Source organism: Rousettus aegyptiacus, unplaced genomic scaffold (genome assembly GCF_014176215.1).
Source record: "Rousettus aegyptiacus isolate mRouAeg1 unplaced genomic scaffold, mRouAeg1.p scaffold_m13_p_4, whole genome shotgun sequence".
Lineage (NCBI taxonomy): Eukaryota > Metazoa > Chordata > Mammalia > Chiroptera > Pteropodidae > Rousettus > Rousettus aegyptiacus.
This window is the reverse complement of record NW_023416307.1, coordinates 41,125,933-41,148,991: the sequence shown is the minus strand read 5'-3', so window position 1 is coordinate 41,148,991 and position 23,059 is coordinate 41,125,933. Positions and strand designations below refer to the sequence as shown.

At 55.1% G+C, this 23,059-nt stretch overlaps 1 protein-coding gene across 1 annotated transcript; it reads right to left on the bottom strand.

The window, feature by feature from the left end:
• Positions 1–336: 336 nt before the first annotated feature.
• On the bottom strand, positions 337–20,027 carry EPHB3 (EPH receptor B3). Its single transcript, XM_016159750.2, has 16 exons — positions 19,472–20,027; positions 10,917–10,981; positions 9,141–9,813; positions 6,713–6,868; positions 5,564–5,914; positions 5,262–5,386; positions 4,941–5,100; positions 4,753–4,861; positions 4,324–4,376; positions 3,211–3,333; positions 2,827–3,074; positions 2,139–2,354; positions 1,878–2,027; positions 1,592–1,785; positions 1,340–1,495; positions 337–1,234 (listed from the first exon to the last, which is right to left on the bottom strand). Exons 1-16 carry the CDS (start codon positions 19,581–19,583, stop codon positions 1,126–1,128), a joined length of 3,000 nt encoding a protein of 999 aa, XP_016015236.2. The 5' UTR covers positions 19,584–20,027; the 3' UTR covers positions 337–1,125.
• Positions 20,028–23,059: the final 3,032 nt, after the last annotated feature.

Genomic DNA, 23,059 nt, shown 5'->3' with positions numbered 1-23,059 from the left:
CCTCTCTACCCTCAGCGCCCTGAGAGACAATGGATGTGAAAAGACGCTGTCTGTAAAACACCATCCAGACTCAAGTGTCTGCTCCCACTCCCAGAACCACTGGGCCTTAGGAGGAAGGAGCAAGGAGCTCTGGGGTAGTTTGTGCTCTACTGTCATTTCAACATGTTAGTTAGATGCACTGAGGCCAAAGCACAAAAGGGGTATTGAGCTAGATGGGCCTGGATCTGGTCTCCCAATGACTCCTGGGAATTCTGAAGGGCTGGCAGCCAGGGATTGTGAACTTGAGGGCAACAGGGAATCCTTGCCTTGGGAGGTAGAATGAGAAGGTGCAAGAGAATCATCTTATTGCCTTTATTCCACTGACAGCCCAGCTGGCCCCACTACAGGGAACAGGGCCAAGCTTTTACACACTTACCCACGCTCTCTGTGCAGGCCAGTGCGTGCACACACACACACACACACACACACACACATACACGCAAATACACTCACACACACACATCTGATTTCTGGCTCTGAGAGTCAGTCTCTGGGGGGCAAGGGCTGCTCCTTAGCCTGCCCTTGCCTGCCCTTTTATGACAGCACCAAGGGTGGGGGTGGGGCAGGGCCCTCAGCCCCCAGAATAAGTCCCTGTGCAAACTGGAGGTGCCAGCTGGCTTTAGGATAGGGGTGTCACATTTCCCTATTCCTGGAGTCCCCTCCTCCAGTTCCTGAGGGAGGGACCACTCTCTGCCTACCTGGGGGGCCAGACTCCCAACCAGGGCTGGGCCCTATGGAACCCAGATTTATCCCCCACTGACCCTACCAGGACCTCCGGCACTGAAGAGTCGCCAAGTCTGAGGTGGTGGGGATCCCCCACTGGAGAGCAGGAAGGCCTGGGCCCCGAGGGGCTTGGGGAGGGGTCATCACCCCTCTCCTAATCCATCTTCAATATGAAGAGGTTTGGGGCACACTTTCTGGGGAGGGAGCACAGGCCTGGAGGAGAAGTCCCAGCTTGGGCCCTCCCCAAACTTCCATCTTCTGGGCCACGGCCTAACGCTAGGCATCCAAAAGTCCAATAGTCCATCCGGCCGGTCAGAGTCCCTGTGTGGTCCTTGAGGGGCACCCATCCTTGGGAGTTGGGTGTCAGACCTGCACGGGCAGCGTTTGGTTCATCTGCAGCCGCATGTCCTGGATACTGCTGAGGATCTTCTTCTGGTGGCCAGCCAAGGTGACTCCTATCCGGAGCAGGTCTCTGCAGATGGACCAAAGGCAGGGTCAGTTCCTGCCCTCCTGCCCACCACTCTGGGCCCAGCTCAGAGCCTCCTACCCTACCCCTCCAAATCTAAGGCACACTCACTCTGCGGTCATCTGAGCCACCAGGTCAAAGGATGCAAAGCCCGCACTGACAAAGCTTTCCTTGTACCGCCCCATCTTGATGGCATCCAGCCAGTCACCAACTGTCGTAAAGGTTGTATAATCTGGGACTGTGCGGTCCAGGAGGGGTTGTGACATACTGTAGGGAGAAGAGGGACCTGGTGAGTCCTGATGGCATAAAAAGTAGAGGTAACTGGCTCAAGAGCAGGCTGAGAGCAGAAGCAGAGGTACTGACCCAGACTGGGCGCTGGCAATGACCTTGAGGCTGGCTGCATTGCGGATGAGCTTGTCCAAGGTGTTGACAATCTGGGAGAATTTGGGCCTGAGGTTCCGGTCCCGCACCCAGCAGTCCAGCATGAGCTGGTGAAGTGCTGTGGGGCAGTCCATGGGTGGGGGCAACCGGTAATCCTGCTCCACAGCATTGATGACCTGGGCCAAGGACAAGGAAACCTGGAGTGAGCCACCACTCTGCTCCCCAGCCAGCTCCCACCCACTTGACCACTCTGGCTGGCCCCACTCACATCCTGGTTGCTCATGTCCCAATAGGGTCGCTCTCCATAGCTCATGACCTCCCACATGACGATTCCGTAGCTCCAGACATCACTAGCAGAGGTGAACTTCCGATAGGCTATGGCCTCTGGGGCAGTCCAACGGATGGGGATCTTCCCGCCCTGGTGGGGGGGGCACACGCCCTTCACCCTATGACTCAGGGCTGGTCCCCAGCCCTGAGCCCCTGCCTGGTTGGCCCCGCCCCCAGTCTCCCTCCCAGCTGCTTCCTGTACCAGGGAGCTGGTGTAGGTAGGATCAGAGGGATCATCCTCCAGGAAGCGAGAGAGGCCAAAGTCCGAGACTTTGCAGACCAGGTTGCTGTTGACAAGGATGTTGCGGGCAGCCAGGTCACGGTGCACGTAGTTCATCTCAGACAAGTACTTCATTCCAGCAGCAATGCCCCGTAACATGCCCACCAGCTGGATGACTGTAAACTGTCCATCGTTGAGCTGGGGGCAACAAGCAGGCTCAGGTAGGCCCATCGCCTCCCTCCTGGTCCAAGGTCTGCCTGCTCCCACCCCTACCATGTCCTCCAAGACCAATATTTGCCTATCTCTACAACCAAAGAGCACTGAAAGTAGGGAAGCTGCCCTACTATGTGGCAGACATCTGCATACAATATCTCAATTAATCCCTATGATAATCCAAAGAGCTCTTATCACTCCCACTTTACCACCAAGGCAGCTGAGATTCAGAGAGTTTAAGCAAAGCCTGAGGTCACACAGGCAGCAGAGTCAGTCAAAACGAGAACTGTCTTTCTGGCTCTGTAGGCCCCACTGTTTCCCTGCACCACGCCGCCTCAACAAAAAGTCATGGACTTGAATAGGGTCCATGTGACTTGTGGGAAAAAGTGGTTTGCCCAATCCAGCTCTTTGGGGGCAGAGGAAGGGCAAGCGGCTGGGGCTGGGGACTGGCTCTTACCCGGAGGAAGGAGTCCAAGGCGCAGTTCTCCATGAACTCAGTGAGGATCATGACTGGCCGACTTTTGGTGACCACGCCCTCCAGCCGGATTATATTGGGGTGGTCAAACTGACCCATGATGGAGGCCTCACTTAGGAAGTCCCGCCGCTGCCTCTCGGTGTAGCCTACTTTCAGCGTCTTGATGGCCACAAACACCTCTCGGCGGCCCGGCTGTTTTAGCCGACCCCGGCATACTTCCCCAAACTCCCCTGCAAGGCACAGGGCACAGGTAGTAAGCTATTTCCCGGATCACTCTGGGATGTACCCAGCCCATCTCAGTCCTCCCCTGGGGTAAACCATTCCCCCTTCCCACCTCTCATCCCCGCTTTTCCCCTGGGGACTCACCAGCTCCTATGACCTCCTCAATCTTGACACAGGACACATCAATCTCCTTGGCAAACTCCCGCACAGCCTCATTAGGGTCCTCATAGGTAAAAGGGTCGATATAAACCTTTATTCCAGGAGCAACTAGAGGAAGAAAAGGTGGGTGTGAAAAGGGAATAGCTCTTCAGGCTGGGGATGGTAACGGAACTCATCAGCCTGCACCCTCAGGCTGTCACCCCTGGTGGGAGCACAGGCTGTGACTGCCCTGCTGAGCCAGCTTCATGTTCTTCTCTGTTGAAAGAACAATTCTCCCCTCTCCCCACCACTGTCCCCTCCATGAGAACTGGTGACCATAAAAGATACCTAGGATTCTTCTTTCTTCAACCTCATCCCTCATCATGTCAAAATCTCTCTCAGATTCGCCACTCCCCCACCATCACCCCCCCCCCCCACCTCATTCCCACTGCCCCTGACCTTGTCAGGCCTTCAACACCCAAAACTATTGCAATAGCCTCCTTGCTGGGCTCTCTGTCTCTGGACTTTTCCCACAGATCTACCTGCATACCTGTCTTCCTACAACAATACTTTCATTGTATTACTCTCCAGCTTGAGAGCTTTTCGCATTACCTATGGTGGAGTCAAGCCCCAACTCCTCTGCCTGCCGTTCACGACCCTCTAAGGACTGGCCGCAACTACATAGCCTGGCTTCCCAGCAGCTGTCAAACCAGTCTTCTCACTGCCCCCACGTTGGGCACTCTCCCCACTCCACCCACTACCTTCAAGAGCCAGGAATGCTCTCCCCCACCTCTCCAAACCCTGTTCCTCCTGCCTTGCTCAGCTCAGCCCGAGGCCACCTTCCTCTTCTCCAAACTCTTACTGCCCTTTCTAATAGGAACACCTGGCTTAACACTTAATTGTTCTCTCATTGTTTTCTGTGTGTAAGCATCCTGTCTTTCTCACAGGAGTAACTAACTGCCTTTGAGGACAGGGGTCACGTCTCATCCATCTCTGAGGCTAGCAGGAGTGAGGTAGGGGCTTAGGAAATGGCATTGATGGGAAGCAGGAGGGGGCATCTGAAAGCGCTTTGGGGACCAGGGGAGCTGAGGGAGGCGGGAATGAGGAGATAAAACTCACTGTATTGCTGCAGTTTCTCCGTGTACTCCGAATCAGAGCCATGCCGCTGCTTCCTGGAAGAGGGGCGAGAGGGAGGCCTGAGACAAGTCCCTTTGTTCAAGGAACCCCTGGGCACAAAGGAGGGGCAGAGTGCACAAGGATGGCCAGTAGCTGGTCACATGGTTGGTGGTTATAGCAGCCACTGGGTCTCTGGGCAAAAGGCTCAGTGGACTTGGTCCACTCTGCCAGTAGATGCAGGGGACACAGAGGGGACAGTATGCAGACATGGGCATGGACTGGAGAGGGCCTTTCCAGCAAGGGGAGCTTGGGCCCAGAAAGGCTGTGGCTCTAGTTTCGATGTGGAGATAGTTCACCTATGTGGCACGAGGGCTCTCGGGTGCCAAGAGAAGCTCTAGTCAGCCACGAGAGCAACCATGGGCCTGGGAGTACCTGAGGCAGACGACAGCAATGACCACAACAGCCACCATGAGGACAAGTCCAGCTGTGGCAGAACCCACAATGAGGGGAAGCTGCTCCTGGAGCTGCTGCGCACCAGAGCCTGGAGATCAAGAGGGCACTGGTAAGTAGAGGGACAGAAAGTATGGGCCAAGGCAGGGATAGCCACAGGGGGCATGTACCTCTCTCGCTTGTGGTCTCAAACTCAGCTGGGTGGCTGTACTGCCCGTAGCCAGCTACCGTGCGGGCGCGGACCTGGACCACATAGCGGGCATCGGGCCGCAGCCCGTCCAGCTGCACGGAGTTCTTCTGGCTCGTCACTGTGGAGGCGATACCCTCACTCTGCAACACCGGGAGAAGGCGGCATCTCGGTGAGCCCTCAGGCCAGTCAGCCCCTGCACATCCCCAGGCCCACCCAGGGGCCTTCTCAGGACCCGCGGCCTTACTTTCAAGGGCCCCTGACACTATCTGGGGGTAACCTCCCTGCCCCTTGAGGCTCTGACCTTTTCAAAGTATTTCATCTCGTAATCCAGGATGACACCGTTGGGCCGCTCTGGGGGTGCCCAGGACAGTGTCAGGCTGCTGCCTGAGCTGCTGTGCAGGTGGAGTGTAGGCACTTCGGATGGGGCTAGGGGAAGATGGGGCGGGATGAGGAGGTTTCACCACAGGCTTCTTGGGCCCTGGCACCCTTCTCTAGGATCCAGTTCCCAGGGACCTGCTGGTGGTCTGTTGGCAGGCCCTGGGCAACCTCAGCTCTCTGTTGGGGAAGATGACCCAGACCCTCCCCTCCCAGTACCCTCCTCACCAGCCTGGTTGGTGGTGATATTCACAGCTGCATAGCGGGGGGGCAGAGGACTCTTGCCGGAGACACCGTTGACTGCCTGCACCTCGAAGGTGTAGCGCGTGTGGGCCAGCAAATGGCTGATGTGGACCCGGCGCTCTGTCAGGCCCAGCTGCCGAGGCACGAATTCCACGTTGTCATCACAGCGTGAGCAGGCTGAGACACCCCCGGCTCCAGGGCCCCCACGGCACTTCTTGCAGATGACATTGTATAGGAGGTCATCCCGACCACCCAGGTCCCGGGGCTCACTCCACTCGAGGATCAGTGAGGTCTCATTCACATTGGAGATCACACCCCGAGGTGGAGATGGCACAGCTGTGAGGAAGGCACAGGGAGAGGGCCGTGAGCTAGGGGCCCTGGACCACCCTTCGGCCCATAGTTACTGCATACTTCAAGCTGCTTCCGACCTTCTTGCCTCTGATTCTGCTTTAATAAGCAAAGTACCTTTCCTACACTTCTTCACTGGGCAGATTCCTTTTTAGCCTTCAAGGAGCAACCTGAGATGTCACCTCCTCTTGGAAGCCTTCCTTGATTCATCTTCTCCCTACCCTCTGCACTCCCATAATACAATTATTCCTAGGCATCCCTCCAGCCCAGCACTTGGCACATTACATGGTCATTATCTGTTTCATATCTGTTTCTCCCACCAAGTTGTGAGTTCTCCTAGGACAGTGACTCTATCTTAATTCTCTTCCATATCCCTGGTGCCTGGAACAATGCCTGGCATACCAAAAGTCAGAGTAGGAAGACAGCAGGACACCAGGTTGCCCCAGGGACGTGAGTCCACCTTTGTGGGTAGAGTTGGGCCAAGAGAGCAGCAGTTCAGCGCCAAGGAAGATGGACTAGAAAGCCCCAGCTGGTTCCTGGTGCTCAGGTAGGAGCTAGGAGGTGCTTATTAAATGGTGGTAGAAGCGCTGAGCCAGCTGACGTGGATTCTGGCGCAGGGCCAGGCACTCCCTAGCTGTGCCATGTTGAGCACAACATCTAATCTGTTCCTCCATTTCCCCATCTGGAAAATGGAGATATTCATAGCGACTACTTAAGCTCTCCCAGGCCAACCCAAAGACACACAGGGTCAGGAGCAGGAGAGTGGGAGGACACGCGATCACTCACTGGTACAGGCACTGTCTGCAGAGTCCGAATCTGCACGGTAGAAGTTATTGTGGCAGGTGCAGATGCTGGCAGCTGGCGAGGTGGAGCGGCTGTTGGGGGGGCAGGAGAGGCACGGCCCCTCTCCCTGCTTCGCCTTGTAGCTCCCAGGGGGACAGGCTGCAAGGGAGAAGAGGAGGGACTACTCACTTTTCTTCTCTACAGACACCAGTCTTCCGCACTGCGGTGAGAATCTGGCCATTCCCCTCCTAGACTGTGGGGGCCACAGTGGTATTGCCTAACTCCAGCTGCAGCTACAAAAGGCCCTTTTGCCCGTGGAAATCCCATGTCAGCGAATTTCTCCCCAACCCCACCCTGGGCCTCATGGATGAAGACGTCAGCCCCATAACCTGGACAGCCTGGGCTTGTCAAGGCAGGGAAGAGAAAGGAGGAAGAGGCGGGGGATGGGAAGAGACCACTAGTGAGCTGGCAGCACCCCGTGCTCTGCTAGGATGCCCCACTCCTCCCTGAAGGTTAAGGAGAATCATTCCTGAGGACCCTCAAGGATACCCAGAACAGGCTGGAGGTGTGGCCTCGGAGCTTCACAGCTGACCTCTCTCCCCACCCACAGGAAGCAGGGCATCAGCTTCTTTCTGCCCTAGGGCAGAGGTAGGGGCTGAGGAGGGATGAAAAAAGGAGAGAAAGCAAGCAGGAAAGCTGGGGTCACCTGGAGTTCAGAGGCCTCAGAACATCCAAAAGGGGAACCCCAGGCTTCAAAAGACAGCCCAGAGCTCAATGCCTGAACATCCCTTCTCCTATATTCTGGCCTTGGCTGGGCTCTGTAGGTGCCCCAGATCTACAGTGGCCATGTAATTTATTATTCAAACTGGAATATCTCGAGAGTAAAAGGGGACTAATAATAACCATGTTAGGACAATGGGCATAAACCAGAAAAACCCTGGACACAATAAGGCTTGTAGTCACCCTAGTCATATGTGATGACCTCTGGGGAGGTCATCCAGAGTGTAGAAAACCCAAAGTTAGGGCTCTGCCCTTCTCAGGGGTTTAATCTCTCCTCGCCAAGGTGATATTCCATCCAAGCTCTTTTGAGCCAGTGGGGGAGGGGGCAGAGGCCAGGCCAGCCTGGTTGCTATGGGAACCAGCATGCATTTCCTGCCAGGGACCTGCAGAGTGTTAGCCCCTCTTCAGGCTGTCAGGCTCATCACCCCCACCCCCTTTCTCCACTTAGGAAGAGGAAGTCTGGGGGCAGGTTCCCATAGAGAAGGGGAGAGGCTGGGCAAGGCACTATTCACCTTCTTGCTACAACACCCAAAATCCGGCCTCAGCCAGGTTGGGACCGCCAGCCCCCTCACACCTAGGGATATGCTAAGAGCCAGCTACCACCCCTCAAAGCTACATGCTGCAAGTGCCAGGAGAGAGAAGCAGGCAGAGAGGACAAAAGACAAGATCCCGGGAACCTTGTCCTGCATGGTAGGGCACTGGACAAGGCTTCAGTCCCAGCCCCCACAGTCCCAGCTATGTGGCCTTGAGTGCAGAACCTCTCTGAGATTCAGCTTCCTTACTGGCAAAACGGGACGTAACTGGAATCGACCTTATGAATTTGTAGTCAGGTTCCAGTGAGAGATGTCTAGTACATTGTAAGGTCGTATGAGTCTTAGTGAGCCACTAGAGACAGGCCTTCTAACCTAACCACCTCATGTATGAAATAAAGAAAAAACAATCCCTGATCCCCATGCTTCCCAGGGCTCCTGAGAGTCACCACTAAACTCACGCAGCATTCGTGCTCGCCATGTGCCAGGCACAACTCTGAGAACTTCCCACGCACTTGCTCACCTAAGCCCCACTACACCTCTATAAAGGAATCACCATGATTATATTGTCCCCATTCTGCACATGAGGAAACCGAGGGTCAAGAGTTCAGTAATTTGCCCAAGGTCTCACAGATGCTAAGAGACAGAGGCAGGACTCAGATTTCAGGGGCTGGGTCCGTGTCCACTGTGCATAAACACTGCCTTTCACGGAGCAAATGAGATCCCAAGGTGAAAGGGCCAAGCCCACAGTGCCTACAGCACCTGTCCCCACAGCTGTATTTCCAGGGTGAGGCATACACTTGGGGTGGGACAAGCAAGCACCTCTGCCGGCCTCCTGAGTCTCTGACCAGGGTCTCCAGCCTCCTTGTCCGTGTCTCTCCTCCTCTCTCTCTAGTTCCTTTTTTTATTCTTACAATCCTGGTACCTCTCCTCATTTTCTCTCATCTCCCTCCTTGCACCGCATTCTCTGCACCTGATACCCCTCTTCCCTCTCCTCCCTCTGCCCCAAACCTGATGCCAGACTACCTCGTCTGGCAGGGAGGAAGTAGCGGGTAGGGCGGTAGGTGATTGTGGTCCAAGCCCTCCCCTCCCTCTCCTCCCCCAGGCCAGTCCCCACTCACGACGGCACTGGGACTCCTTGGCAGCTGGCTCATGGCCGGTGGCACAGGTGCAGGCGCCCACAGGCACCATCCACTCCCCGTCACCGTTGCAGTACAGCTTGAGTGGCACCGACACCTCTACAGCATTAGCGATACAGGTGCCAGGGGCAATGACCAGTGAGGTGGGCTCAGCCCCAGTGAGGGTCTCGGGGAAGAGGGCGAAGCCTGCGGTGGTGGATGCACATTTCTTATAGAAGGCACGCACGGAGATGAGCGACATGCAGGCGCCCTGGTCCTGGAACGCCAAGTAGAAGCCAGCCTTGGACAGGGGCCCGAAGCTGCGCACCTTGGTGTTGACACGGCCAGCATCGAGCCTCGAGAAGCTCTCATCGGGCGCAATGGTGTCCACCTTCACATAGGGGTTCTCCATCCAGAAGGGGGAGGAGGCCGAGGCCACATCACTGTCAGCCTCATAGTAGAAGAGGTTGAAGGTCTCCTTGCAAGAGCCAGGGATGTTGGGGATGCTGTTGCAGTCACGCACAGTGAACTTGAGCTCCACATAGACTCGCTGCACGTCCCGCCGCCAGATAAACCCTGTGCGAAGCCAGTTGTTCTGGCTTGACTCATGCACGTTACACACCTGGTACGTGCGGATGGGGTTCATGGCCTCGTCGTAGCCACTCACCTCTTCCCACTGTACATGGACCAAGTAAAAAAGACAGGGAGTGAGTACCGACATTTGCCAGGTGCTTACCACATGCCCAGATCTGCTATATTTATTTCACAGAGATGCTTCTGAGGTGTAGACGCTGAACACACAGACTATGGGTTCAAATCCCAGTTCTCTGATTGATGTATAACTACGGGTAAGTCACTTAACTTCCTTGTGCCTCCATTTCCCCATCGGTAACATGGCAAGAATAATGATGTACAAGGAATAAATGTCTTTAAATGAATAAAGCGCTTAGAATAAGGTACTTGATAAGTACTATGTGAGTATCGACAATAATATTTATCTTTATGCCTTAGTTTCATTATCTGTAAAAAGGGGCTAATTGAAAGTGAACAAGGCTATGAGGAATTAAATCAGTGCCTGATATAGAGCAGGCATTCAATAAATATTGGCTATCACATTTATCCTTTAAAACAACTCCTTAAAAAGCATCTGTTGGCTCCACTCTTCAGAAAAGAAAGCCAGGGTTCACGAAGGCAGGGACCTGCCCCAGGTCACGCAGTCAGGTCTGGTGATTGAAGGCCAGTAGTAGTGCCACCCAACCCCAGTGTTACAGAGTTTAGTGCAGTTGTGGAGGTTATCCAGGGAGGTTAATTAGAATATTTTAGAGATGTCAGGACTACAGGAATTTAACAGTCAAGAAATGGAGGCCCATGAAGGTAAAATGCCTTGTTCAAGGTCACAGAGCAAGTTGGAGGTCTAGAACGAAAGCCAGTGTTCTTCCCAAGGACGCAGGAAAGAGGGCAGACATGCAAAGGGCTGTCAGGCAGGAGAGGGATGGGCATGGGCTAAAGTCAGGCGAAGGGGTAGGCAGAGGGAGAATGAGGTGGTATATGTGGATGGGGGGACAAAGGCAGGCTGAAGGGTGAGAGATAAAAACACCCACAGAGATGGGCCATCAGACAAAGGCAGGTGACAGGTGACAAGGACGGGACGCTACAGGAGGTGAAACTGACAGGAGAAGGGAGAGGCAGCGGTTCTCCAGCCCTGGTGAGGCAAGGGGGATGGATGCTAGAGGTTCAAGTGGCCACCAACACACGGGAGAGGTGGTGAGGAAGTCTTACCCCGGTTTCTGGATGAGATGTCCATGCCAATTCAGATGTCACCCATTTTGTATCCATAAGGGTCTCTAGGGGAGCAACAGAAGGAAAAAGGTCAGGGGCAAGCTCAGGATAGGAAGAAAGAGGTCATTCAGGAAAAGCCAGGACACCAGAGACTAATTACCACCAGGCATCACCCCACCCACCCCCAAGCCCCCAAAGCCCTCAGCTCCCCTGCACCAGAGAAGACCCTGCAGCCATCAGCCATTGCCAGAGATGTCAGAGCCCCAGAGATGTCAGGTCAGGCCAGCTGAGAGTGGGTGTCTGCTGCTGACCCCAGGCCTGGGTTAATGAGGCAGGAGCCAGGGCTGGTTCACACACCTACGGGCTCTGCTAATCTCCACACAAAGGGGCCAGCAGGGCCTTTATACTGGAACAAAGGGCCTTGTGCTTCAGATCCTGCTGCCCAGGCCTCCCCTGACTCTATTCCCAACACAAAGGCCCAGCCCCCCCACCACCACGCCCCACCCCCACACACACCCAGGGTAGAGGGAGGGCAGCAGTTACAGGCCAGAGCCCACTCCCACCCAACCTCCCACTCCAGCACCTCTGGGGGATGGGGCAGGAATGCTCTCCGAGGGTGGGGTGAAGGCTGGGAAGACCCAGGCCAGCTCTTGGAGAGCTAGTATAGTTCTTCCCACAATCCTCAGATGAAGGTACTATTGGAATACCCCTTTCACAGAGGAGAAAGCTGAAGCCCAGATAAAGTAATTATACAGCCTCAGATAAAAACTGCTAGAACTTTGGGTGAAGGATTGAAAGGTGGCTCAAATTCAGCTGTCTGACTCCACAACCAACCCCTTAACCAAGGCACTTTAACACAATATGCTCCTCTATAAAAGAGGAACAGAAAAAGCCTGGAAAACTGCTATGTATCCTTTAAGTCCCAATCAAGCTGTCACCTCCTCCAAGAAGCCTTCCCTGAACCCCTTAGTCGAGGTTAGATGCGTTCCTCTGTGCATCCAGGGCCAGGGGCTTTGTCACAACACTAATCTTTTCTGAGTTGTGGTTTCTTATCTGTTTCCCCTTGCTCAGCCCCAGGAAGAGCCCGTTAATGTTTCTGACATAAACCTGCTCTCCTAGGAACCTGATTCTGGGTTCTGGCTGGACCACTCTACTCTCTGACAGTGTGACCCCAAGATCAAGGAGCAAGGAGAAAAAAAGAAGTGCCAACTCCTTTCTTATAGTCTGGAAGACAGGGCAGCCAGCAATTCTCCCCTCAACTCTGAGCTGGAATGGGGCACAGCCACCCCAGAACTTCTGGAGGCTTCTACATCAATAGCGAGGCAGGTTGAGGGCACCCAAACCCTACAGGTTTCAGGTTTGTGGCCTTTGCTGGTTTCTTGCAGCCTGGGTCTGAGCTGAGGATGGTAGGTGTGTAAGTTGTGGACCCAGGTCCTCATGTGAGGCAATGGGGGCAGCCAAGGCAACAGCCAATCACTTCAGAGGGCGAGGCTTCCTCCTCTCCCATCCTGCAGCAGCGCTGGTCTCTGGAGGGCAGACTGCAGGGTGAGCTCTCCCAGCCTCGCCTGACAGGCCCCTCTGGCAGACAGACAGATAGACACAGACATTTGGCAGGGGGAGATGGAGGGAGGACTGAAGGGAAGAGGAGATGGGCAGAAGCAGGGGCCCACAGACAGGCGGGGAGAGAGGCTGGCGGTGGGAGCAGGGGCCTTGTAGAGGCGGATAGTGGGAGGCACCGAGCAGGAGAGATGTGCAGGGATGGCTGGCTAGGACGAGACAGCCCGGATGGCTGGCGGCGGACTACAAAAGACAGTGAGATGGAGAGAGACAAGGAGGTCCGAAGAGACAGAGACAGAGAGGAAGGTTGCCAAGTGGCCTCTTCCCCAGCCAGCAGCCTGGAGTAGTCCTGTCCCTGGGAGCCAGCCCAGCCAAACGCACCCCTCCCCCAGCCAGCCAGCCAGTCCGCCTGATTGTCTGCCCGCTGCCCACCGCCCGCCTGCCCGCCCGAGCAGGCAAGGCTCCCACCGCTCCCTCGGCTGCCTCCCTCCTCCCTCTCCCTCACTTCCTTCTGCTCAGCCTGTGCCAAACCCATCTGGAACTGTTTAAACCCAAATATTCAGCCCCCTCCCCCCTCCAGCCAGATTCCTCCACAGTTTAAAACAAGCCTTGCGCTGGCTCTGAGAGGAGGGATTGGAGGGAGGGGACGGTGGGGAGGCGGTGGGGAGGCGGTGGGGAGGCGGGAGGCAGGCAGGAGGGAGGGGAGGCTCTTCATTTCTGTTTAATTTCTGGGGAGCGAGAGAGGGAGGGAGGGGGTCGGCCCTTGGCCATCGCTCAGCCTTGGCCATCGCTCAATCTCGGCACATTTTTCCCATTAATGAGGAGAGGACTTGGATTTCGAGTTTTGTGTGCCTGAGGAAGGGCTCTAGTCACCCTGATGAGGAGGCGGCTTGCTCTCTGGGGAAGAGGAGAGGCCTGCTCCCTTCAGCAAAAGGAAGACCCTGGGGTGCCTGTGCCCCAGCCTCAGGAAGGACCTGAGGGGGTGGATCCCAGAAGCCATCTGTCTGTGACATTGGGAGGAGAGACCCGGCCCAACAGAGCCCACCTTTTCTCTGCTATGTGTGTGTGGTATGTGTGTCCGTGTATGTGTGTGTGTGGACATGCTGCTGTTGGGGTAAAGGATACGAAGTACAGGGGAGAAGCACAAAAGAAGAGTGAGTGAGCAATCTCCAAATGCCGTAGTTGCTGACTGTACGTCTACCCTCCTGTCCCACCATGTGGCTGCCGGCCACTCCCAGATACAGGGCTCAGTCAGGTGGGGAACCCTGACAGCCCCCCAAAAGCAAGCAAGAAAGTGACATCAGGCTTGGGGGCTTTCGGAGACTGGGCCTTAAGTGCTCAGGTTTCCACAGAGCGACGGAGAACAGCCACGTGGCAGCAGCGATGTGGCCCTCGCCTGTGCACAAACACGCAGATGCACGTATTTCACAGTTCTCAAGCTGGGCTCATTCCCCACCACTGGGGCCAAAGAGTGGCAAGTCAACACATATGGTGGACAAAAACACACAAAGCCACAGCTGCCCGCAAACACACACACACACACACACACACACACGTGTACAGCTTCATACACAGCCGTCTGTCTTTCTCAGATATACGAGTGCATATGGTACAAACAGATTAGTCTTGTTTAGACATTCACATACAATGAATCTTTCTTACACACAGATTTGGCTTGCCTCAGGCCAAGACTCACTCTTATGGGCTTCATATGTGAAGATTTCCTGAGACATATATATACACAGAGGGCACACACACCCAACAGCACATTCTCCTTACACACTATTGCCAGTCACAAGTCGGTCTTGAGTGTAGTCAAGTGCAAACACAAACATATTCCTGTACAGACTTGGCGACGTGCTCTTACACAGTCACACACAACTAGCATCAGCTGTGCACACACAGGTGCTTATTTGCACTAAAACATACCACAGGAGCATGCAGACACAGAATTAGTGTTAATATCTAGAGTTTGCATAAAGCCTCAGAAGTGCATCCTTCATACACACACACACACACTCACACACACACTCACAGAAATACACACTGCAAGCATGTTTTCTCTATGGGTTGAATCTTCAAGGGGGCTAGCGGAAGTGTTAGGAGACGGCAGGTACTGGCAGCCTTGGTCAGAGATGCAGAGAAGGAGCAAGCCTCAGACCTGCTTCCTATGACCCTGGCACACGCAGGAGCTGTCACAGGTCTTGAGGCTTGGGGTGGGGCAGGGTCATGAAGATGATTCTGGGTGTGGCCGGGTGCAGCCTCCCCATGTAAAGCCCCTGCCCAAGCAGCAGGCTACTTCCTTTCCAGCACAATGGCACTGTCCCAAGGCCCCTGACCTCCTGGGGCAGGGGCAGCATCATAAAGAGATCTAGTCCCAGGAACTCCAGACAACACTTCCACACATAGGTTGGTGGCCCAGCATGAGAAGAACTGGGCACCCAGCCTGTGCATGAAGGTCTCATTGGCTACCCTAGTACAGGGCCATCAGTTGAGAGAGCCTGCCACTTGCCCTGGCCCCACACCTGCTGGATCCTACAGCACCCTACTCTGGGAACAGGGGTGTCAGTGAGACCCAGGGAACCCAAAAATTCTAGAGACAGAAGCAAGATGTGCCTCCAGCCCAAATTCCAGCCCAGAAACTCAAATTGGAGGAAAAGGTCATGCTCCAGGGCTGGGCCTGCAGAGTATGCAGGGGCAGGAGGACTGAGGGGCTGTGGTCTGGGCAAGAAGGCACACCCTGGGGCCCTGACTACAAAGATAGGAAGAACTGCACGCTGTTCCTGAGTGGCACCCCCACCCCCGACACACACAGGGTCCCCACCTCAGCCAACCAGGCGGAGGGAGGGGTCGGTCCCTATTCTTCTCCCATCCCACCCCTCCCATGTGTGGGTGTGTGCACCCGTTGTACCAACCAGCACACTCAGGGTGGTCGGCCTGAGGAGCAAGTTATCTTTGGGGGACCCTGCCATGGGCCTAGAGGAGCCTAACTCGCCCTGGGGCCACCTTCCCCGCCCACCGTAGTCCCCTAGCCCCCAAGTCTGCGAGGGAAAGGAGGGGAGCATCTCAGAACAGAGAACACATTTTGTTTTTCATTCTTCCCCTCAGATGGTGGGGATTTATAATTAAATAAACCTGAGAGGGAGGAGAAGGGAGGAAGAAGCACAGGGCAGGGAGCCCGGATCGTCTCCAGGCTCATCCATGCCCCCCATCCCAGTCCTGGGCCTGCCAGCCAGCCAAAAGGATGAACAGACAGCTAGCTAGCCTTTATGTGAGGCCTTCGAGCCCTTCTCAGGGATCTGGGACACAGTGGGTTTTGCCAGGAGCCAATAGGAGACCCTGCGCCAGGGCCAGGTACCCACCTGTATCCAGGCTCCCTCCTGCCACCCACCCCCCCACCTCACCCCCACTCCAGCTGCCCAATCCTGACAAACCAGTTTGACTCAGCACAACAGGCAGGGCTACAATTTTCAAACTATGCAGGTCTGGTGATTCAGCCTCTTGGTGCTGTTTAATTAGTATAAGGCCGGGTGGCAGAGGCCTTGCCCATGGCAGCTTCAGCTTCCTCTCACTGCTACTGAGGGCACAGTGGCAGCGGCGGCAGCAGTTCTGGCTAAAGGGAAGGTAGTGACAAGCAAACTGGTTCCCCCAAATACCTGCCACTGTCCCTCAGAAGCAGCTCTGAAGTGCCAGCTCATGATGAACAGGGATGGAGGATGGGGAGTGCCAGAGGCAACTGAAACAAGTGAGCCAGGCACAGAAATCCCGGGCCATTGCCCCCTCTCAGCTACCACCTATACGGTGGTCACTGCTGCTGCCCAAGAAAGTGATGGACTCATACAGTGCCTCTTTGCCCGAGGGACCAGTTCCACTGCAGCCGCAACTCAGTTAACATGGCTTGACTGGAAAGAGGCTGCTCTGGCTTATGATCTCATAACTGTTTCTTTTCTCAAAACAGTCTCTTCCCAGCAGGGACCTCCCCATGCTGCCTCAGGTATAAGGGCCCTATGGTCCAAACAGCCTTCCTTCTCCCACGCTCCATTCCTGGTCTGCTCACCTACTGGAATCCACTCCCACACCTGTTCTTGGTTCTGAAAGGGAGAATGATCTTGGCTTGGGGGCTAGGGAACATTACTCAAAAGAAGAGTGAGCAAGAAGGTGACCTTGTTTAGGGAAAGGGTTAAATCCAAGGGCAATTTGTGTGTGTGGTGGGGGAGGGGTAATCAATCAGAGGGCAAGGGGAATGGGATGACAAATAAGGATCCTGGCTCCATCCTCATGGAAAAATTGATGAGATCCTTGGATACAAAGTTTTGGTGACCCTCAAGTGCGCAGGGAGGGGAGAGCAACCTTGTGCTGGACAATACCTAATGAGTGGGTCCGTGAGGGGCAGCACCCTCAGCTCAGGGACCCTGAGCCTAAATATAATGACCTCCAGATGCAGAGAGCCAAAAGCGAATCATATCCTGGCAAAGCCAAATGGAAGGCTGGAGCAACGAGGCTCGATCTGCCCCGCCTCCATAAAGCTTGGGGTGCTGAAGAGAGAACTTCAGTGCCTGCCTTCTGGTCACAGCCCAGGACCTCCAAGTCTACCCATCCCACCCTTCTAGCTCCAGAATAGGGGAGGGGTACAGGCAGGAGTCAGGGACATCTCTCTTTCCATCCCATTCCTTCCCTTCCCTGCCAGAGCTAAAGGGATCAAGAGGTGGGGTGACAACTTCTCCCTCCCCAGACAAACCTTCCCTCCCCCACCCTCCATCATTCTTTCACATAATTGCTCTCCAGCAGGGTAAGGGCACAACGAAGAATTTTCACTTCTGATGCTCCCCAAGGAGCAAACTCTAGAGTAATAATAATAATAATAGCTAATCCTTGAATAACAATGGCTATGTGCTGAGCACTGAGTACACATTAAGGGTTCAATCCACACTCACGACAGCCCTGGGAGGTGGGTACTATCCTATCCCATCACAGCGTGAGGGACAACTGGAGGGTGGTTAGGGTACGACCTGGGCGGGGGTCAGCGCCCTGAGGCATCTCTCTTTCTTTTCATTCCCACGCACACAACCTAAAGACCCTAAAATCTGAGGTTGACAAAAGGAACTGGTGCAAGCCACACTTGGGAGACATTGCTGCTTCCTAGAGGCACCCCACACTCAGCCCAGGAACAGCCTTAGATCCCACTTCACAGCTGAGAGGGGTGGAGGGAGATAGGATAGGGGCCACAGCTCATCAGGTCTCTGCCTCCTAGTCCGTCCCTCAGCAATTCGGCTTGGAGGCCTGGATGCCAGCTCCCAGGTAAAGCCTGCCTCTGAGAGTCTAGCAGATTCTGAGGGGTGAAAAGGATGAGGAAAGAGAAAAGGCGGGAAGGGGGAGGGGGCTCCTCAGATAGTCCTTGCTCACCCGACCAGACCACACCCCCACACTCCCCTCTCAGCACCAGCACCCACCACACCCCACAACAAGGGCCCTGGGGCCTGGCACACATGTGTGCCTGTGTCACCTCTCCTGCGCTAAGACACAGACCTGGGAACTCCAAGAGGCTCCCTGGCTCACACCCTTGAGGCAATCAACAACAAAGCCCCACACTGGTTTCTCACGCCAGCGATTCTATCACACACATGTGGGTGAGTGTGCGCAAGCGTGGGCGTGACTCCAGTGTGCCTGTCTAGATTTGCAAGTGTCCACCCGTGTGAATTGGTCTGTCAGCACTAGTGGGCTCCGAGATAAAAAGAGTAGGGGTTCACAGGAACGTTTCTTGTCCCTGGAGAAAATCAGAAAGCACCAGAAGATGCCTTTCTCTATCTAAGCACTATGTCCTTTTTTCCTTAAGTTTCCTCATTGTGAACATAAGAACAAATCAAGTTGCTCAGAATTCATGTTTTTGTTCCTAAGCTAAGAAAGTGACTAGCTCTGTTAAAGATGCCAAAAGTAAGTACTGCCTATATTCTGATTTCCCCCACCTTTCTGTGGTGTACTTCCCTCCACATTATAGAAGGTTCTTCTTCCCTCATTTAATGGCTCCAAAATTTTTGAAACTCGTGTGTGTGTGTGTGTGTGTGTGTGTGTGTCTATTGTTTGTGACCAGTGTCAGTGCCTCTGTCCCCCACAGGCTTGTGTCAAGTGCTGTGTGTAAGCTCTCCTACTAAGGCCAACAACAGTTGGGCTGTTCATCCAAGTTGTCATTTGGAAGTGGGATCTACCCCCTCAGCAGCAGTCTTGGCAGATTTCACAGAACCGACTGAGAAGCCCGACCTTTTCTAACGGCTAATGGGTAAGGCATCTTCAGGCTGCGGTGCTACTGGGGCAAACCCCACCACCTCAGGGATTCAGTGGAGACCTGAGTGAGCACTTGGGGGTGTTCCGCTAGAAGGTGGAGAGGGATCCGCAGAGCAGTGTGTGCAACCCCTGTGCACACAGCACCTCGTGTGCAGTGTGCGCTCTGGTAAGCCATAAACAATAACAGGCCCCCGTCACTCCACCCCCGCGGCCGTCCCCTGACAAAGCAGGGTGCACGCACTCACACGATCAGTTAACTCCAACGGGTTCCTAACCAACGCCGCCCCCAAACCTGGGGAGTCTGGCTTCGCCCTCACCCGCCACAGCTCAACAGCAACCTGGGAGCCCTCGCCTTGCCTGGAGTCGCCTACACTTCCTAGCCTGCTGGAGGGACCGAGGGCCCCACTTCTCTTCTCCGCGGGGTACTCCCACAAAAGCTCATGGCGGGGCCAGGACACCCCGGGACGCTCAGCCGAGTCGGGCTGCCGGCGATCGCGCAAGCCGTGTACCGCCGGCCTCCGGGCCAGCCCGAGTCTCTGAGGCAGCTCCGGGGTCGTCCCCGCCGCCCCCTCCTCCCGCCCCTGGAGCGCGCGCAGATGGGGGACCCTCCTCCGACGTGCGCCCAGCCCGCAGTGGATCCATACAGTGGGCCCTCTCCCGACCACGATCGGGCGACCAGGGCACCTTACCCCTTGGATGCGCCCCCCGACGCCGCTCACCTTCCAGCGCCCGACAGCCGGCGGGCAGCAGCAGCGGCAGCAGCAGCAGCGGAGGGAGCAGCGGCAGGAGCCCCGGCGGCGGCGGCGGCGGCGGCGGGCGGGCTCGGGCCATGGCCGGGCGGGCTCCGGGAGCCGAGCCGGGCCGCGCCGAGCCGCGCCGGCGGGGCTGCGGGCACCCAGGTGAGGATCCGCTCGTCGGGCTTGGAGGAAGGCTCGCGCACGGTCCCAGGAGATCCGGGCAAGAAAGGAGTGCAATCCAGGCGGGCGGCTCCGGGACCGAGACGGCGCCCCGAGCCGGCGCCCCGAACCGGCGAAGCTGGCAAGTCGGTCCCGCGGGAATCTGGACGGACCGGTCGAGGAAGATCCTGGGCGCTGGAGCGCTCAGAGCCGGAGGACTCCGGGAGGCGAGCCGGGGCGAGAGGGCACAAGTGGCTGTAGTTCGGGGTGCACGGTAATCCGATGGTCCGTCGCAGGCCTGAATCGGACCTGGGGCTCGGGGTGCGCGCGCCGTCTGGGGTCTGAGGAGGGATCTTGCTGCGCCGCACACGTACTCACTTCTGCTGTCCCCAGCGCTGGTGCGGCGGCTCTGGGCAGGAGGGGCGGGACCGGCCGCCTGCCTGTCAACGCCGCGGCCCCACCTTCAGCCGCTGGTCGCCCACTCACACGCTGTCAGGAGCGCTGGTTCCGCCCCAAGAGCCCTCGGCTGGAGTTCGGTTGGCGGCAACTCCATCAGGTCCATCCTCAGAGGCCTGAAGTGGGTGGGACCAAGGAAAAGATGAATTAGATTGGGCGGAGCAATACTGTCCATCAGAGAGAGAACCCCGCCTCCTGTCTCCCTGCGGCGATTCGTAACAGAACCTGAGCCCAAGGAGCTACCATCCACATATAACGAGCGGGGGCGCCCCCCTGTGGCCTGTACGTGCCTAGGGACGCCCTCACGTGGCTGTCTTTTCCAGGCACATCTAAACCCCTCAATTCAGTTTAGACACTACCAGGGAGTGCCCACCGCAACATTCTTAGATCAGAGGCTTCTCCTTCATTCATTCATTCATTCATTCATTCATTCATTCGTTCGGCAGGGTAATTCATCGTTTTCTGAGCTCAAGACTTTAGCAATCGCAATCGCTAGTGCTACAGCAGTGGATAGAAATAGAGGTTTGTGTTCTTGGAGCTAGTTCGGTAGTGGAGGCAGGCATGAAGTCATCACGGCCAAGTGTAATAGGTATTATGAAGGAAGAACAGAGTCGCTGGAGTGCATGTGAGGGGAACGGCTATGTCTGGCCCCGAGGAAATTACATTCAAGCTGAAATATGAAAGATGAGCAGTAGTAGGTGAAGGATGTGTGTTTTGGGAGTGGGGGTGGTGGCTGTTTCAGGCATAGCAAACATACTTTGTGTGAAGTCCCAGGGGCAAGAGAAACTGATACTCGTTGAAGGAATTTGAAAGAAGTGCAGAGGCTGAGAGGGGCTGAAAGGAGGCTTAGAAGAAGGTGTGGAGGAACCGGAGGAATTTTTTTCAGATTCATAAGGCCTTCCTCAGAGCTGGTGTTTGAAGCAGAGGCAGTACCCTATCAGATTAGCATGGCTGCTCTGGGAAGAATGAGAGGGAGGAGGCAAGGGTGCAAGTCGGGAGATCAGTGAGGAAGCTGTACAGTGGTCAGGTAGAGGAAGGTGGTGACTTGGGCTAGGGTGGTGCCTGTGGGGATAGAGTTAAGTGGGCAGATCTAAGATGTTTCAAAAGATAGAGTTCACAGGATTAGTGATTGAGTGGTTGAGAGATAAGGGGTAGATGGCAACATCAAAGAGAACCCCCAGGTTTCTGGTTTGGACAAATGGACTTGTGCCCCCATTTGCTCAAAAAACATTTACAAAGTGCAATAAACACTCTGAAACAATAGGTCTCTTTTATGAAGAGGTAGACTGTTACTATAGCCTCATTTCACAAACAAAACTGACAGCTAGGTATGCTTAGTGACTCGTTCCAAGCCACAGTGCTAATAAGTGGCAGGAGTGGGATTTGAACCCAGGACTTTAGCTTTTAAGCTTACTCATTCCACTTCATCAGAGACCTGAGGATTATCTAGGTGCTTGTTAAAAACTCAGACTCCCAAGCCACACCCTGTAGCTTGAATCTTGGGACTCAGAATCTCTGGGATATGGGGCCCTGCATTCTGTATTTTAAACAAGCATTTCAGATGATTCTGATACACACTAAAATCTGAAAATCATTATCACCACGTAGCCTCTCACTTTCCTAACTGGAGAAACAGCCCTCTGAAGTCTCTCTGAGCCTTTCCTAAGGTATCTGGGATACAGAGAGTAAGAGACCTGATTCTAGGTGGCCTCAGAAGCAAGATGGTGATATTTAATTATCTTACAGTGAAATATCCTAATTCTAGTTCTCGAAGCTCCATTGGGGCAAATGAAGGCATAGATCCAGTACTCAAGGACCTTGCTCTGAAAGAAGTCAGTCCTCCTGGCCAGCTGGAGGCACGTGGCTAAGGCAGGGGTGGAGGTGGGGGCGCCATGAGACAGAGGCCTGCACTGCACACTCAACCCCAGGTGTTTCTGCCTTCCAGGTCTATTCTCAAGCCCTAGAGACTTCCAGAAATATTATTCGAGCCCCTAGACTACAGAAGGAGTCTTGCAGATCTTCTTATGCAATTCTGCCATTGTAGAGCTGGGGAGCCTGAGGCCCAGAGGATAAGTCTGCTTTACCTACTACAGTCCCCTCTGCCCTGAGGTGCTGGTTGGAGTTGGGCAGGGTAATATTTCAGCAGGTGGCCTAGCAGCAACACCTCCCAGCTGAAGCCCTGCTTGTTGTGAGGCGGATCTGTGAAGCTGGCACTCCTGTTTGCTCAGCATCTGTGCCAGGCTGGGCCTCACCCTGGACAAACACAGCCTGCCCGGCGGCAGGCACCGAGCTCCTTTGTTCTTGGGCCTGATAGCAGAGACAGCAGGGCCAGCAGGTAACGGAGGGCCCGTCCTCACCGGATGTTGGCACCATGGTTCCCACGGGAATGCTTCCTGATCAAGAGGCCGACAAGCTGGACGGCACCTGGGTACTGGCTATAACAGCCTGGAGCAGAAAGGTGACCACCTGGCAACAGAGGGGCCATGAAAGGGGGCAGATAGAGGGATGGGAATGAAAAGCCAGGCCAGATAAGGAGAGCTGGAACACCTCCATCTCTCTAGGGCTAGGTGGGTAAAACATGCTAACCCTACCTTTCCAGGCTGAGGAGGTGCTGAGGAAGCCAGGGAGCAGGCTCTGACCTTTGATATGAAATGAAGGGAAAACGTCCAAATTGAGGTCGAGGTGCCTCTCTCTGAGCCCATCATCCTTTGCCCATTTGAGTCTTGGAGGAAGCTTAATGTAGAAGCAAGAATTTGGGTTTTGGCATCAGAGAGACCTAAGTCCAAATCCTGGCTCAGCCATTTACCAGTTGGGGGACTTATGATAAGAAGCTGAACCTTTCTGAGTCCAAGTATCCACAGTGATGATATTCATACTTCCCTTGCATGGTAATTTATAATGTTCTGGCCACAGGACCAAGAACACTGCAGGTACCTGATAAATGGTCCCTATGAT

Excerpts from the sequence above, each read along its gene's own strand:
- EPHB3 (XM_016159750.2), bottom strand. The coding sequence starts at position 19,583 with ATGGCCCGAGCCCGCCCGCCGCCGCCGCCGCCGCCGCCGGGGCTCCTG. Across the intron at positions 6,869-9,140 it reads CAAGGAGTCCCAGTGCCGTC|CCTGTCCCCCTGGGAGCTAC; the intron begins GTGAGTGGGGAC and ends TCTCCCTTGCAG. Across the intron at positions 1,235-1,339 it reads GTGGCTCAGATGACCGCAGA|AGACCTGCTCCGGATAGGAG; the intron begins GTGAGTGTGCCT and ends GTCCATCTGCAG.